Genomic DNA, 17,813 nt, shown 5'->3' with positions numbered 1-17,813 from the left:
CCGATGAATTAAACTTTCAAATAATTGCGTGTAAGTTCAAACCACCACCAATGATATTTGGCTTTTACTTGGAGAACTGTCGCGACCCCGTGAGAATATTCTGAAATGGGAAGCGATTGTCAACACAGAAATGGTTAGAGCTCCACTTTCTATTGGTCAATTAGTATAGCTAGTTAAGGAAAAGTTGACTGCCGCACCGTTCAACGTGTTCAATCTTACGCAAGTGAAATCGTTGCGGTGGAGATACTTCAGACAAATGCGTTTGTAATACCTGCGTACAACAACTACGCGGATTTGTACGAATGACCGCGTACTCCTTCCTGCCATCCAGCCTCGTATGGAAGAACCAGTACATGTTTATACACTACCACTAAATATATCGACATACTTAGCAGATTAGTAGGTATTACTACACGAGTGTTTCCAAAATTTCTACAGCAGTGACTGAAAGTAATATTTACTAGTTATATTTACTTTATCTATTTTATTATCGAATAATAATAAATGTATTCTTAATTTATGGATTATCACCGAATTTTGGCTTTAATAGGTTTAATTGGATTAGATTTTTAAATTTCCACTATTTCAGTAACTTCAATATTTTTGCTGTGTTACACATGTATAATACATAAGTACTTTGGAAACTAAATTATGAATAATTTTGAAAAAGCCGTAGTTTTTTAATACTATTATTCACCACGGCAACATTTTATAAATATAACTATGTGCCTCGGAAGAAGTAATTGGTCCTAAAACAATCTCTTTCCGTATTTATAAGAACCCGTGTTTACAATCTCAGTTTTAAAATTAAGCTTCTTTAGTTCAAACGAATCCATCCTCAATTTCCTATAAATTCTAGCTAGAATAAGTTAACCTTACTTGCCATAATATTCTATTTCATGGATACTTTGATGTTTCCGTATTTGTCTCCTTTCCCAATATTTTTCCCAATTGTCTGTTTTCACTCTCCTCAAGTTACGAGAACGGTTTGAAATTATCGAATAAACTGTCATACAGTAAATACATTGAACAAGGATTGTAGACATTCTCAAACTCAAAATTATACATACATTCTCTAACTGAATTCAATAGCCAGTTTCAGTAAAGGAATCATAGCGAATAAATAAACATGAATCCAAGTCATTGAACAAATGACGTTTCTATTCCTCCTTCGCTTCGATTTGCATCGCTTATCCAAATATCTCCATTCCTCCCTCTCCTAAGAGCATGTCTATCTATAATTCACATGACTAGGACAGTTGCATTGCATAGCCTCCCTATTAATTAGGGTCACACACCGCGAACATAGATCAGTCCTAGTGTCGAGTAGCCGTTTGTGTCTGAGCGCACCTACGCCTGTTCTCACCCTGGCTTATCCAACTCCAGATGTAGAAACGTTAATATATACATATATTTTACATATTCTAGTCGCTTAATTATTTAAAGGTCATGGAATGATCAATTGCACGGATATCATTGGCCAAGCAACGAGACATAAAAACCGGTGTATAAAGCGAGTCATAGTTGTGGCAAGCGTACGATTCCCGGAAACTGGTACGCTACGTAAATACAGGGTCTCCACGTTCGTTCTCCATTCTATCCGCTTTTTATCCATATTTAATTAAAAAGTAGTCGTGGATCGACCGATCCGCGTATACACCTGATTAACGTCCGTCGTGCGCCTGCAAATTTAGAGATTAATGGTCGCAACGAATGCTTGCGACAGGAAAGAGCTTAATACGTATACGCGACTGAAGAAAAAGCGAAGAATGATGTCGATCTGTCGGCGAACGAACGATGATTATCCAGTGCACCGCGATTAGAGAAAAATGGTCTGCGCCTTCCGTTACTTTAAAGAAACCGAATGACAAGTTTACGTACTCGGACTAGTTTGTTTTCCCTTGAATACTATATCTCAAACTATAGTCGTATATTCTTACTTAGACACTAAACTTCGTTGAGTTAATTTGTGGGGCAATACTTTCTTTTAACGAGGAAACATACCGAAACGATATCCGCTAATATTTATGAAGGTTGGGTTGAAAGTGATTCTTGTACAAATATTTAACATATATTTACATATTAAACATAATTCATATTCGAGAGGCGAAAATATATCTTCTCTTTCGAGATGAGAAATATATTTGTCTGAATATCCTGGAAATCACTTTGGAAATCAATCATCTTTTGAAATATTCTGTATGATAATTACTTAGAATATTTTGAGAGTTCGCTAAGGTTTTTTATCCCTGACTTTACAAACTATTTTGTGTTAAAAATGTGGAAACTTATTCCACACATCGAAATTCTTCTGTTTTTCGTAGACATTGGTGAAAAAATATTAAGTTTATTTATTTATTTATTTATTTTAAATGTAGGTATATATTCTTTGAATAAAATTTATTTAACTTCTTAACTAGTTGTGGAGTGTAGAATTTTTATCATACTGAGATAATCCTATTTCCAACCATTGCAACAGGTATATATAGAATATATATTTACGAGAGCAATCTGATCACATTAGTAGCTTCGGAGAAAGATATTGAATAAGGTTGAGGAAAGAATTATAGAATGTAGAAAGCTAATAACTATTCATTCTAGTAATCGCTTTTAATAAAGTAACTGTCATTTTTTATTAACCGATAATACATTGATTGTCACGTCAATCATATACAGTCTGAGTAACACACTTATTCATATTATATATTTTTTATGGTGAATAAATATATCAAATTTCGTTAAAATTATTAAGATACAAGAAAGTTGAAAGTATAATCACTGCGATGTATCTCAGTGTTTTATTTTCATCTTATTAAACGAAGCATAATTCAATGGTGAAACTGTTAGAGATTGCTTTTACATTTAAGAATTAGTTTAGGATTAGATTAACTGTTTAGAGTCCTTTCTGTTTTGAGTTAAATTGAATCTTCTCCACGCAAAACAAATTGTTATTATTAAATATTATTTAAATTAAATACTACAAAAACGTGAGAATAATTTCGGTTCATAAAATGACTATTATTTTTCAGAAACATTTTTCTGCGACCTAAAATAATGGGCGGAGAAGAATTGAGCGCTTACAGCAATTTCGATACGCCATTACCCACATCGCGAAACAACATTGTCGTAAATCACAATGCACGTAAAACACTCTTAACTCTCTACAGTCCAATACTTTACACATGTAAAAAGTATGTGTAATTTGAAACTGAAAACATATCTTTCATATATGAACTAACAATTAGCTTATAATTTTTTAACATTTTCAACTTTAGAATTTCAACACTTTATGACATATATAAATTTAAGTATAATCTATTTTCACACGTTTTAACTACGACAAATTTCATTTCACCATCAACAGTTGTCAATTAAAATAAAACAGAGATGTACGGTGCAAGTATAATATTCTACTTTAAAAGAAACACCTTTACGCTTCAACATTTCACGACATCCCCTTTTATCGAAGAAGATCACCCAGTAACCTATCTATGTAATCTAACCCTTTCGTCCGTGAATATGTATTTTCTCCCCTAAATCAAAGAGAAGGCCAATGACAACTGCTTTCAAGTGAAATTGAAGCTTTTCAATGAAAGAAATAAGATAAGCACTAATAATAATAATAATTAGCACTTAAACTGTCAGCCATAAGCAAAGATTGTAGTACAATTTTCCTTCATTTAGGCGTGTTCTAGCTTCCCGGAAATTTAAAACGTTCGTGGTACCTACCAAAAAAAAATTTTACAATTAATACAGAGATCCAAAGTAGATCACGCGATGCTTATTGTTCAAACGATATGCAGCCGACGTATTAGTTCGTCGAGTTACACTAATTTCAAACAAAATCGATGCGACCGGTACCGTTGTCCTCGAGTCAAAAGATCGTAGGAAAGGCTGCAAGTTGAGTTTCACGAAGCGGGGGTTCAGTCATAGGTGTTTCAGAGATAGGTAGTTGAAAATGCATTACCGTGGTCGCGGCATATGGCGCGATGCACGCATGACTCGTCGACAGGGCAGGATGATAATTATGCATCGCACGCCATACGTAATGGCACGGCTCTTACCGGCTCATCAAGAAATTAATAATTAGCGTGAGGTGGAACAGGCTGAGCGCGAGAGTTACGTCACGCTGCACTTAATTAAAATAGAACGGGACGCGAAGAACGGGGTGAGCCTTCGTTCCTTCGCGTTTTGTTCATTTGAACCGATTTAAGCGGGCACGAAATTTAGCGAGATTAATAAGATTTAACGTTCAGGTTCGTTTACATCAACCTAATGAAATAATGCGTCGTTCGGAGTTTCGCGAGCGAGAAAGGTGTTGTCGCACTTCAACGCAGCTGGTTTCGGATTTAAGATTTCTGTTTAATCCCCTGTCCTATGATGCTGCGTCAGTCTCGTGATGAAAATTTTAAATTGAATTTGTCAGATCTAAATGTTATTCGCTTGTTCTGAACATAAATTAGATGATACTTTTCTATTATCAGTTTCTAACTTTTGGAGTAAACGTAAGTGGACATAGAATAAGTGTCAAACTTTTTTGTTTCTCTAATAAATGATTGAGGATGCAGTAGTTCTATCCAGTACAGCTGTGGAAGAGGCCGTAGAACAAAGGGTTAATATGAATGCTTGATGTATTGTTAATATGTTTAGGGAAAAATATTTATGTCGCGTGCATTTAGATAAGTGTACTAGATTATTAATATATATATATATATATATATATATTATATTAATATATATATATCGAATATATATATATATATATATATATATCGAAATCATTTGTCATAATAAAAATCAATTAATCTCCTATTGTAATTGAACGTAGGTGTCAATATTTACATATTAAAAATTGTACGATACAGATATATTAAAATTCCCAAACACAGATATTGAAATAATTATCTGCACACAAAGAACCTAAATTTCTAATTCTTCAGTACACCTATGTTGTACGTTCTCATTGGAGGTAATTTCTAAAAAGTCAGTAATAATTATAGGTTCATTTAGTACAAGATTTAATCTAACACAAAGCGTACATTTCTGTGAATTCATTACATTAGATGCAAAATGCAATGTGATTATATTACTTTCCATAAGAATGACAATACTACGAAAACATCAAATCATAAATGTACCTTATTCTCGCTATTCGCATTCGTAGGGAGTAGAATCGATATGAAATGTTCATTAACCCTTAATTGATCGCGTGCCGTCTGAGAGACAGCTTCATTTGTAAATTTTCTACTAATTCTTGTAGTACGTCTATAGATATTTGGGTTTTTTAATATATTAATACAAAAGACTATTGCTAACTATAGATATTTGGGGTTTTTAATATATTAATACAGAAGAGTAAATGTTTAAATCTAATTTGTATCAAGTTCTAAAAAATTTTACTAAAATTTATTATTCACAGGTTTTAGAAATATTAGCTGAAACTTACATATACAACTAAGGGTTCCATTAAGGTGCTACAATCGATTCCAGAGAGATCTTTTTTTGATCACTTATAGCTGTACATCTTCTACATGCAACACGAGAAAATATTCTATTCAATTTGCTTAATCTCAGTGTTGCCAATATATTTAAGCTATACAATTTTTAAACAATTACATTACATGTAATTGAATTTAAATTGTGGTCCTTTCTTACCGTAATGACGGTAATTCTATTTAACTCGCGTAACCTGAAGTATATATTTAGCTTCGTGTTATTTAATAATGAAATAACGGTTCGAGTTAATTATAGGAATGTTTAATATTATATCTCTGATTTTAGGAGTCCGAAGGCCAGAAAACGAATAATGGAATCCAATACAGCTTACATCTGCTCTATTCTAATGGTGAGTAATATAATAAACTAACGATATTAATTCTGACTCATCCGTTGCATCAGTTTATGAATATTAAATTACAGTTATTACGACGTATAAATGTATACCTGAAAGCTTGTATAATTGAAATTATATAAATCGATTGCGATGAAATTATAATAAAACACAGAGTATTAGCAATATAAAAAATGAAAAGAATTGTCTAGTATTAAGATTCACGGGATAATCAAAATTTCGATATCTCCTACGATAAAACAGAATTTTAAAATTTATAACAATTAATACAAAGTGAATGATAAAAAATAATATAACAAAATCTATGTATCAAATGTGGATACAGTTTTCATTATATCGTGTCTTCACTATTTGTCTAAAATGTCTTCCATGAGATTATGGAACATACATCATGCTCATCGATTTAAAAGATTCTTCATTTAAATAATCCACGTACTTTTCATTGCGATGATCTATTTTAAAAAGTGCAAAAAATAGCAATACTTCGAAAATAATGCAAGAAAAGTATTTCAGTATTTTCCCAAAATAATCTGTCTCTTTTAGACAGCTATATAAACTTCAGTTCGCACGAAAACTCAATCTTCGTATATCGTAACAGTACGTAAATAACACGTTTGAAAGGAGTCCCGCTTTGACATGTAAACGCGAAAAGCGTTTGAAGTGTTTGTGTAATAGCCTCATCCGGAGCGACGATGACGGTCCATCAACATTCCGCACAGACACCCAGTCTCGCAGAACTGCTAAAAAGCTGAGGAACTTTCGAGGCCCGATCGCAACAGAGACATATTTTATGTCACTGGACCGGGGACTGACAAAAAGAACTTAGCTTCCGTCGTGAAGAAGCGGCCGAACGCCAGTGCGTGAACGAAGCAGGGAAACGACAAGCGCGGAGAGAGGGCCCCGAAGAAGTCGATGATCTAAAGGTGGTCCAGCCAACAGACCCCCCAAAAACGTGCTCGCATTATGATCATATTAAAAAGCCGCAAGGCGCTATCTGCCGAGTCTCATTCCAGAGGTTTTTCATTCCGCGCATGTCAGGGACAAGATCGGCCGTTCGTGGTGTTTTCTTCAGCTGGATTTTTTGTCGGTTCTCGTGCCTCTTTCTCCCGCGACTATCTTCCCCTCATTTCTTCTTTTCCGTTCTCTTTCCCTCCCCTTTCCCGGCCCGTCCCCCCTTTCTCTTTTCTGCGGTCTATACCAGAGACCTTCTTGCTGCTGCTGTTTCGAGACGATCAATCAATGCGAGATTTTTGCGTTGGTAGGACTGACTGAAGGGCCGCCCCTGCCATCTATGGATACTAAAACGTGTTGCCAACATCGCAAACAAGAAATAACTAACTGTTGCAAACTACGGAATACCTACGGGGTACCTTCGGGATCGTAAATCCCTCGTTCTCGGTCCTACTTTCGTCGTACCCGCGGAAACTCCGCGCCGTCGAAGCCGCTCGGAAGCCCGTCCATGTCCAGTCTTCCCTTCTGCTTGCTGTCACGTAATTTCGTCCGTGTTTTCGCCGGCATCCCGGATACCTATTCTTCCCGACAGATTTGTATATTACAGTTCGATTCGACGTGAAGGATTTCTTCGCCGACTTACAGAATGGTTAGGACATTTTTCCGGACCGGTACATGTATTAGGAGCTATGATTCATGTGACAGAACAGAAATGTTTTTCAAATTCCGAATCCCGACTTCTTTAAAATAATTGCGTACTATGGTACTTATTCGAGATTATTTTGAATTCTTAGTTGAACCAGTTTTACTATTTGCGGCCCGTGAAAAAGAATAGAGTAGAAATAATGTGGTTCGCTGTTTTTTTTTTATCTTTTATAGGTTTATTAGAGATTTTTCCAAGATGTATTGTGAGTTCTTTACTTTAACAAACGAAACTAGCGCGATATTTTGAATTGTGAAATTTTCCAGCTTGAAATGATTTCATTGCAATATAAGAACTTCAATGTTTAGCTTCTGCAATATAATTATCTTTTCATCACAGAATGGACGATTCAGAAGAATATGAGTATTTCGATCAAAAAGACATGAAAGAATCTAAAACGACAATTTGAACATATATAGATTCGCAGTGTCCATTTTAACGTAATTTCAATAAAATATTGAATTAACGCTCTACAAAGAAACTACCAAAAAGTTGCAAAGTTAATTGTTCCATTATGAATCATTCACTGCAACAATAAATATATAGCTAAATAATAAACAAGGAACACAGCCTACGCGTCAAGTGTCAGCAGCGTTTCTCCATATTAGGTTCTACTCCTTTTTGTCAGCGCCACATCTCGCGGTTCGTTTTCCTTTTCGCTCAACTTCGTTCATTCTGGTTCTCCGTCCTCGTTGCGCTCGAAGTTGCAATATCTTTGCGCTTCTATGACGGAATAGAGTGTCTACGGTGCAGTTCGTGAGCATAAGCTGAACAAGGAGAAGATATATAGAGATGTATAGATTGAGGATATACACGGTTGTATCGCGGAATATAACGGCTCGTAATAAGAGCTGTGCTGATTAAGGATGCCGATCGAAGGAATCAAATGGGTGGTGTCTGCTTCTTCGATGAGTTTTTGTACATATAGAAGTCGGTTGCCTAGTTATGCTAATGCGAACGGACCTATCTGCCTCTTCTCAGCGGGACTTGGCACGCGATGCCGCTTCTTACGTAGCTTCTTCTCGATCTTTTGCCTTTATTGTCGTGGTTCGTGGCATGATCGCAGGTTGCCGCAATGTCCGTGATAAATGTACGCGCGTTCACGTGGTACGTCACAGCCTCGTGCTGGTAATCGTGCTTCCTTAAGATGCATCGACGTACTTGCATAAATGAATCCATTTGTTCGACGACTGATTTTATACTGTCCTGTTTACATACCGAGCCTCGGCGGCGTAGACAATCTTCGTTATCCGATGAACCGGATACGTTTTACAGAGTACCGCCGTCCCTTACGTAAAATCCTATCAGTCCTGTGAAGATTCCACGACCGTGATTCTTCTTCGCATTTTTCTTATGTCCAAGTTTTAGCAAATTTTAAGTGCAACTAGACATTCATGTGAACGGAAATGGAAGAACTTTAAGTAGTGTTACGTTACTAAATATCTTATATTCATGCTCGTGAATCTTCTCTCTTTTAAACTGAGTTTCTATTCTCTGAGTATAGCAAGAGAAAATATATTCTTGTTTAATGAAAGCGTAATTTTTTGTGTAATATGCTACTAAGGTATTTTAGCTTAGTATTAAAAATAACTAGTGATTGGTAAAAATAAACATTTGATAGTTAAAGGCAGTTGTAAATACGCTTCTACAGAGGAAACGTTGAAGTTTCAATTTTTTATTGGATATCTCATAGTATTGTATTTATACAATCAACTAATAGTAGATTTTTATCAAGTGATCTTGCGATAAGTACATTCGAAAAATGTGTCTATTGTCCGAGATTTTAAATAGTTATGACCCCTTTATTTATCCTGCACAACTATAAATTTCCAGCTGACCAAACCCTATAGAATAAATGAAAATATAAAAACTATAAAATAATTAAGCGATAAAGTTTATGATATGAGTTAACAATGACGACAATGAATATTTACTATGCTAAAAAAATTGTAATATGTTCACAGACAATTGGTAAACGTATGATGTTTAACCGTACATAAAAATCTCGACATCGGTACTCCATAACCGAACAGCGAGTTTCAAACCGGCGGGACATACGAGTATCTTCCGGTAAAGCCGCGACGGTTTCTCGAGGTAATTTGTGAGTTAGTTTCGGGCGGAGTATCGTAATCCACGGTAACGTTATGCGGCGTGAGTCTGGCCTATAGTAGCCACCACGCCTGGGAGTCTTATGTCGGGATTACTTGGCTTACCGGATACGCGAGGCCGGAAGCCACGGGGGTGTCTGTCCAAAATACTCCCTGGGATTACCTGGTGCTCCCTGTGGAAGGTAGCAACGGTTTCGAAAACTTGCTTCGACGGGGTCCCTATACACATCGAACATAGTTTGGCTAGCGATAACGGATAGTAATAATGCGGTAATGCATACGAACGATGATCACGCGATAGAATTGCTTGTGCTAACCAATAAACTGTGTGCGCCAGACTAGCGAATCGGTATTGATAAAATAATCAGTAACCTACAATGCCAGCTATTCTCTACGATCTCGTGCGTACAGTTAATAAATTTTGGTTCGAAAACTGGGATTTAACACGTTAAATATCGTATCGATCACCGATGACCGACGCTTCTGAATTACTTGAAAAAATTACAATATGCAAGATGACTACTGCCGACTAAAAATATTTAATAATAATAAGTTAACATAAATAAGTTAACAATAGTGTAATGTAATAATTCCAATGTCAAATAATTAATAATTCTTCTTGTTTACTGCGAAGGAACAAATCGTGCATAAAACGTTCAAGATTCTCGTGACGCTTAACGTGTTAATGAACGAATCTCTTCAGAAAGAATGTTATAATTTCGGAACCTTCAGCAGGAAACGCATAAAGCATTTCAAGGAGGAGTTTTTTTTAAATGAAAACATTCAACGATCGAATTGTATTACAGGTAATCTAGAATGTTTCCTTTACCCACGTCGCAGTATTAATTGAAAGGATATTTAATTCTAAGAAGCAGCGCAAACGATGGGTCTTCTGTAACGAAAGCCGTAAAAATAATTAACGCACTACACGTACAAGAATTTGCCTTCCTACTCCGATGCGTTGCATAGCGATCTCCTCGGTGAAGTCGGTACTCGATCGTACAAAGTACGGGTTGCGCCCATGCAAAAACCACGGAGATTGTGCATACGTCCCCGGGGATGCGATCGGGCCGCTTGCCTCGTCGTCCACCTTAAATGCTCCTTAATATGTAAGTTTTTCTGGGACAGTCCCTTTCTGCGGCGCCCAACTTGTCAGAATTTGGACTCGTTTCCGTATTCGTCGTATTCCATGCACATCCATCGCAAATGCCTGCGCGCAACGTTCTTAACTTAATGGGCCTTCTTACCGGATAACTGAAAAAGTCGCAGGCTAAATTGAATAAAGAGTAGCGTTGTCTTTATATTAAATAGAAAAAAAGAAATGCAGAGACGTTTTCGGTTTTGGTACAGTATAGTACAGTATAGTACGCCACATAAAGGTAGCGTTGGTGCTAAATCGTCGAACCTGCGCGAATGCCACTGTGGTTTTGATATAATGAATACACGTGTTGCAAGACTTCATTGACATGAAGTTTCTACGCACATTGTAGTGAAATATCAACATTATCTCTTTTAATCATTCTATATGTAATTGATTGGAGTTTTAAGATAATTTGTTTTACACTATTTATTACTTCTGTTACAGGTGTCAGACAGGTGCAAGATATTTATGTTAGGCTTATTGACTCCGCGACGAAACAAGTGAGTAATAATATTTAGTTCATAAATAGAATTGCTTAATGAAAAATATTACTTTACCGTGAACCGTGTCGCTGAAGTTTGTGTAGAGAGAAGTGTATTTAATTGTATTGTATTTGATTTATTAAATATGTAATTTAAAATCGGTAATTTTGGGGGGATTAAGTAATACGCAAGTGATTATAAAGGTAAACGAAAAACATATTGAAAATTTTCATCAAATTCCGTCTGAAAGTATACGCTCGTTATTCTAAAATTTTGTTTAATTTCATTGATAGTAAAAATATGGAAAATCTACGATTACCATGAACATATTTTGGGTGATCAATGATCAAGTAACATAAAAAGAAACAGATTTTTATGCATTTAATCATTTTATTTGATATAATTTCATCATAAAATTATTGAAAGTATAAAACCATTTTAAAAAACTCACATTGTTTCGCTCAAGAAAACGTTGAAATACACAAGGGTTCACACATTTGCGACACAAAATTCTGTTGCGTGTTGTTTTATAATTTCACAAAAAAACTGTGCTATAACTTAACCAAGTGAACAAAACAATTCTGTAACAGACAAACTTACATTTGATTTGTTTCATTGTAAAGCCCTCGATCATGAATAATGCATTTCTATGATTTGATTTACATCGAAACGAATAGAGACTTGGCCTAGTTACAATGTTGTTTACTACCGCGCCAGATTATGGCATAATTAATAGTTGGATTCATTGATAAGAATCTGAAGGCACGATCAATCCGGAAATTCTCGCACTCCTTTCGTTTTGGTTGGTATTTCCCTGCTACGAAACTCCTGCACAGTAGACGCAGTGACGCGTTCCTACCGCTGTTATCATCTGAGCTACAAGCACTTAATTTTCCGGGGGGTTGATTCCTACCCCTCCGGGATAGCAACCACCGTCGCGCGTCTGCTCCATCCTGTTATCTGCGCCACGTGGCGAACCCTGCGCACGGTCCGCGAACCACGTGTTGTGACCCTGTACACAGGGCCGTAGATCCTGGTATAGTGATAGTGCGCAAAGACGGATCATAACCTTCGAGCAAACGCAAATACACGAGCCGATCACGAGAGCGATAAGTCCTTTATGTGTTCGAGGGTGTTCTTTCGGTTGAGACGCCTTCCTACGAATCGCGTTTCGCGCTTATAGTATCTCCAGGATTGAATGGCAAACACGTATAGCAGCTATTAAATAAATACCCGAAACGTAAATAATATGTAAATGTTTGCAGTGCACACTTTTCACGTCTTTTTAAAGAGTCAGATTGTCCATCTATCTACACCACTGCCCACGAATCGTGAGATCTCTCACTAGATCGTACGAAATCGTAGTTAGTGAAAGAACATTGAAAAGATTAATGTAGTTCATTATTTTCGTTTTCTTTCTTTAGTAGGCTTTTATAATTTGTATGTTTTCAGTAATTTTATCTATCATACAAATTTTCTGTTTAAAAATATTTTATTTCACTCTGAAGTATAAGTAAATTTTCATTTTCTTTAGGTAATGGGATTGCCATGATGAAATCTTTACTAGAAAAGAGAGAAATTATTTCAATAAAACAGATAAAATATCTGATAACGTGAATTAATAACATCAAAAAATGGTAACTATTATAATTTTATCATTTTTCTATAGCTGTATGTGTACTGATTAGGAGTATTATAAAAAAATTTAGAAATCGGTGATCGCAAACTTTTCAGCAACACTAAATCTGTTTTTGTTAAAATATTGTTTCGAAAATTGTCTAAGTTACAATTTCAGTTTTAAGAAGCAAAGAAGTCAAACAGTCGTGAAAAATGTATTGTATTACCAAAAACGGGTATTTTTGGGAAGTTTTTCTTTATTTAAAAAATGTTCATGTCACGGAGCTCCTACAGCGAATACTAAAATAAATTTTGCAGTGTAGGGACTGTGCGTCTATCGCGCAAGAGACACACTTACTTTCTTGAATTATTTTGTTTCGTGTCGCGACCCCAGGACCTAAGAGCCTATAGGTACCTGCACCATTTTAGGAGATTAAATCATCTTGGGGTTGGTCGGTTACGGAGGTAAGAAGAGCAGTAGGGAGAAGAAAGAGGCGGTTGAGGACGAAGAGGGTTGGGGAAACAGAGCTGATGTTAGTTTTAGCTGATTAAATTACTAAGCCGCGATGGCCTTGCGTCGGCAGAGACCGTTCCTCAATTCGCGATCCATTCCTTTTATTAATCGGTTTCGAGTTGTCGTGAGCTTGAATAAGTTTAAGAGACGAATTATCAATCTGTCCCTCGAATTCAGTTAATCCAACATTTAGGTTAAATTTATGTAACACTAACTCGCGTTTACAAGTTCATATATTTTATACTTACTGTTAGACATCTATTCATTATTTTTACAAATAAAGTTTAAAAACTTTAAGTTCTACCTGCTACATTTATTAATTGCTTATTTACAAGACATAGAAGTAGTGATACTGTAAGCATTTTTCATTATAGTATTTTTAACGCAAGGTTATATCAATGTGCAAGATTTTATAGACTTATGTAAATTATAAGTGTTCCATTTCAAGAAAACTTTTAACCACAGTGGAATTTCTAAGAAAGGTTGTAAATAAAAAGGATGCTGTTGTTCTTTTTGTAGGAATGGAAACACATTAAAAGTATCGATTAATCATAATTATACCTACTCTGTTAGCAGGTACAAATGTAATAGCAGGTGTATAACATGTTTTTACGTGTTCACAATCTAACGTACTTTACACGATTGAGAATAAAAAATTTCTAAGACACGAAAACCATTATTTTTCCACGGAACATTGGAATTAAGAACCTATTAAAGGTAAATTAATAGTTTTCTATTCTTAAAAACAGTTTTTATCATTTCATAGTCTGGTCTGCATAAACCCAGATAAGCACGTAACGATAATAATTGTCTAACAACTTTATTCAGAAATGAAATTTTCAATGTAATTGTGTGTACTGGTAACAAACGGTTAAAACGACTTATTTGAACGCTTCAGCGTTTTTCCATTTATGGCAATTCGTTGTATTGAACACCGGTAGAAATGTAAAAAAGTGTAAGTAGCTGAATTTAAAACTGGTAAAAGTATCGGTAAAAGAATGAAACGGAATCTTGAGCAAAGTAAACGCCTGGATAGTTCTCGAGAACGATTGTCCACGAGGAAAAGAAAAGCAGAAGTGATAGATGCCGGGATACCCTTTTCGTCTCTATGGAGGAATCGTGCCAGTAAAGGGAGTAGAAAGTTAGATGGGGAGGTGGGATCGAAAACGAGAAAGCTGCAATTTATACATCAAAGCCTCGATTGAACGCGTCTCCTCCATTCTGCCAAAGTGAGAGGAAGACATACAAACACAAGAATCGATATATATTTACTCTGTCCATGTATGGAGTTTCGCGAAACAACTCGTACGAAGTGTTTAGCAAATCTGGGTTGATGTGTGCGGATTATGTACTGTGTCCTGCAAAATTAACAAACGCCAAGGGCTCCTTGGATTAAAGCTCTAAAACAAAAAAAAGATACGTTCCGTTCAAATACGAATGAAAATAGACTGTTTCAGCAGACTATCGCAATAATGTGAAATAGGACATTTTGATTTAATCTGGTGGACGTTACAGAAGTCGAGGTTAACGTGTAAAACTTTGATTTGTTTGTCGCTTCTTGTTGATAACATTCAGAAAGTGATAGTTTCGAAAGTATAGTGAACGTTAGAAGAAAATAAGAAATAGAAGTATCACGTTACTTAAACGTTTATTTAAAATGTATTTTTACATTTTGTACGGAAAAACTGTTTTCTAGTTTAATATAGTAGAAAAGAAACAAAATACTGTTTCAGAATAATAGAACAACTAATCATTTTTGACAAGAATGTGTATAGATTGAATATAATTGTAACGATCTAAAATGACTAAAATACTTAAAGTAAATGTATCCATAATAGGGAATCCAAAAAGATTAAAGCATACCCCACATTTTATTCCCAATATCAAAGGATTTAGTCAAAACTGCGACTAATGGAAACTGAATAACTATTGAAACAGAAAGATTTTAAGGTAAATTAGTAATGAGAATGTTAAATAAAAAATGTTTGATAGGTAGCGGTTTCATTAAGGAGCGAAATTAGTAGTTCATGTTCATATATTCAATACATTTTCACAATTGTAACAATGTGTTGGAAATATTATGGAGTGGAGTACGTTTTAGTGATTTACTAAAATAAATTGGGTTTCCATTTTAAAATGAATGAAATCCAAAAGTCTTCGAAATTTTAAAATGATCTGAAATATGTTCGAAAACAATCTTTTATTGGTTTATAGTGGATAACTTAATTTAATAGTACGTTGATCCAATTTCAATAAAATAATGCACATTTTTACAATACATTATTGATACAAGAATAGTTTCTTACAACTTAACCGCCATGTATTCCTGAACTAGACCTTATAAGAAGTCTATGCGAGCGACCAGTTAGAAAAGTTGATCGCAAAAATAAAAAAATTACTATCATTAACCGCCTAGTCCAGTTAATTTGATAATTTCAATATAATTTACAAACTTATTTCAAAGGTAGTTTCGTAATTAAACTAATGTAAGAAATATATTTGTTGTTAACAATTATTTAATTGTTCTTAAGTGGTTTTATCATTTCGGGACATAGTTTTGTTTTCTTTTTATACTTTATGTTAAATAAAGGTCCCCCTTTAAACATGTTTATGTAAAAATACATATTAAATAAATATTTCAATATTGTAATTTTCCAGACCTTTAAACCTTCATTTTATAAATTCGCTCTATTATTTTAGAACATATATAATAACGATTAAAATAATGGTATTTACGAAATGTGCATTACCTATCCAGTTCATGTTTAAAATCGTCTAGCAAGTGAGATAAAAGAATTAGCTAATATACGGAAGTTTCACGAATGGTAAGCAATTTGAAAGAGAACAAGGCAAAATAAATGTTGAAAACACCCACGCATGATTGTCTAAGTACCATAAAAATTAGCGAAACACCCATAAGTTATCTAAAAAGAAATTTTATAAACAAATATTCAGTTACGGCTCATAAATTCCAATTCGCGAGTGCAGCTGAGTTCTCCGAAACCGAATCAAGTGGACGGTTATAAATCCGCAATAATTTGCTACACCGAGCTGGCTGGTAAGCCCGTGGCGAAGCCTTCCTACCCCTAAGCTGTTCTTCAATTTCTTCGCTTCTGACCAAGATATAGAAGTATCTATATCTACTTTCGCTCGGAAAGTAGAGAGAGGCGCCGAGCCGGAGTGCCGGAGAGTCCGGGAGGAGGACTCTCGACGAGAAAGTAGGAGAAAAAATACAGAATGTCGAGAACTGCCGTGCGTTTACCACTAAAATTTCCAGAAAAATACGAGCAGCTTCCAGAAAAAGAAAAGAGTACGTGTATGGGGCGGCCGTGGCTGAATGGCGCTAACAACATATGTTGTAAACGTTCGAGAACGAACTTCCGGCCGGGAGGAAGGAAGGAGAAAGATGGGAAGGGCCGGAATGCGCTTTTTCGCAGGATTAAAAATGCTAAATGGTAATTAGTTCCGGGGATAAAAAAGCACTTACAGGATGGGGGAAGCAGCGAACCACGTACCGGCGTTATTCTAAATGAATGAACAACAGGAAATTGTACGTAACCCTTTTAAGCTTCAACTTCTATCCTCCGCTGGAGATGATCAGTCGGAATTTTTCCTTTTTTTCTGTGTTCCACGGAGCACATCCCGCGGGAATTCAGGCAGAAATCGAGGAAGGATTCTCTGGAATATGGTATATATTATACTTACGTTGGTGTCGGTGTCCGTTCCAATATATCGATCATCGATATCGAGCTAATGTTCACGTATTTTCATGAGTACCCGAAACGCCCGGCGGAAGAAAGAAATATGTGTTTGCTATTCAAGATCAAGAGACGACGCACGTCTTCGGTAATCCTTAAACATTACCGAATCAAATTCGATATCAGCCCCCTGACGTCGGGTGTATGTGTATAATGCTGAAATATGTGTATTTAACTATAGATTACAGAAATAATAAGTTTCAGATAAGTTAATCCTCGGCAGATAAGAAGAGAAAGAGAGCGTGTCAACCATCCCTACGGCGGTCGACATTCTTTCGAGGGGTGAAAGTAACATTGTATGCATGTTGTACGGTGGTGTGTACGTCAGACATCGGGGGTTGCACGAGCGATATAGAAAGAGATTCCCAGGGGACTTTTCGAATCGATTCGGGATGGAAATCATTACAGCATATTTGAATGACTATCTTCGAATTTATCTGAACTCTCCCGCTACATTTTCTTCTTCGTTCAATTGTCGTCTTCGTCAAGTTCTAGTGAGCAACGTCGCTTCTTTATTTTGTTTTTGAGCGAGTTTTTTGAAGCAATTTTTAAGTGTAACGTTAACGACTTGTTTGAGGAAACTGTAATATGCGTAGCAATGACATTTCATTCGTGTCATTTAATTTTTAAACGAATGATATCCGGCTGAGATGGTCCTATTTCATTTAGATTGTCGAATATTTATATT

The 17,813-nt window shown here is 35.6% G+C and overlaps 1 protein-coding gene across 5 annotated transcripts in view; it reads left to right on the top strand.

Annotated features, from left to right (window-relative positions):
• The window catches only part of kn (EBF transcription factor knot), a 114,407-nt gene that overhangs the window by 17,035 nt on the left and 79,559 nt on the right, over window positions 1–17,813 (top strand). For all 5 annotated transcript variants that reach the window (XR_004235763.2, XR_004235764.2, XM_031985255.2 and 2 more), the window contains exons 3-4: window positions 5,782–5,845; window positions 11,199–11,254. Coding sequence is in view for 3 of the 5 variants with exons in the window: in XM_031985255.2 (XP_031841115.1) it covers window positions 5,782–5,845; window positions 11,199–11,254 (120 nt within the window). In the remaining 2 variants the exon portion in view is untranslated. The remainder of the gene's footprint in view (window positions 1–5,781; window positions 5,846–11,198; window positions 11,255–17,813) is intronic.

This window comes from Nomia melanderi, chromosome 2 (assembly GCF_051020985.1).
Source record: "Nomia melanderi isolate GNS246 chromosome 2, iyNomMela1, whole genome shotgun sequence".
NCBI classification, from domain to species: domain Eukaryota; kingdom Metazoa; phylum Arthropoda; class Insecta; order Hymenoptera; family Halictidae; genus Nomia; species Nomia melanderi.
Note: the sequence above shows the minus strand (reverse complement) of the source record. Positions and strands in the feature narration are given on the sequence as shown.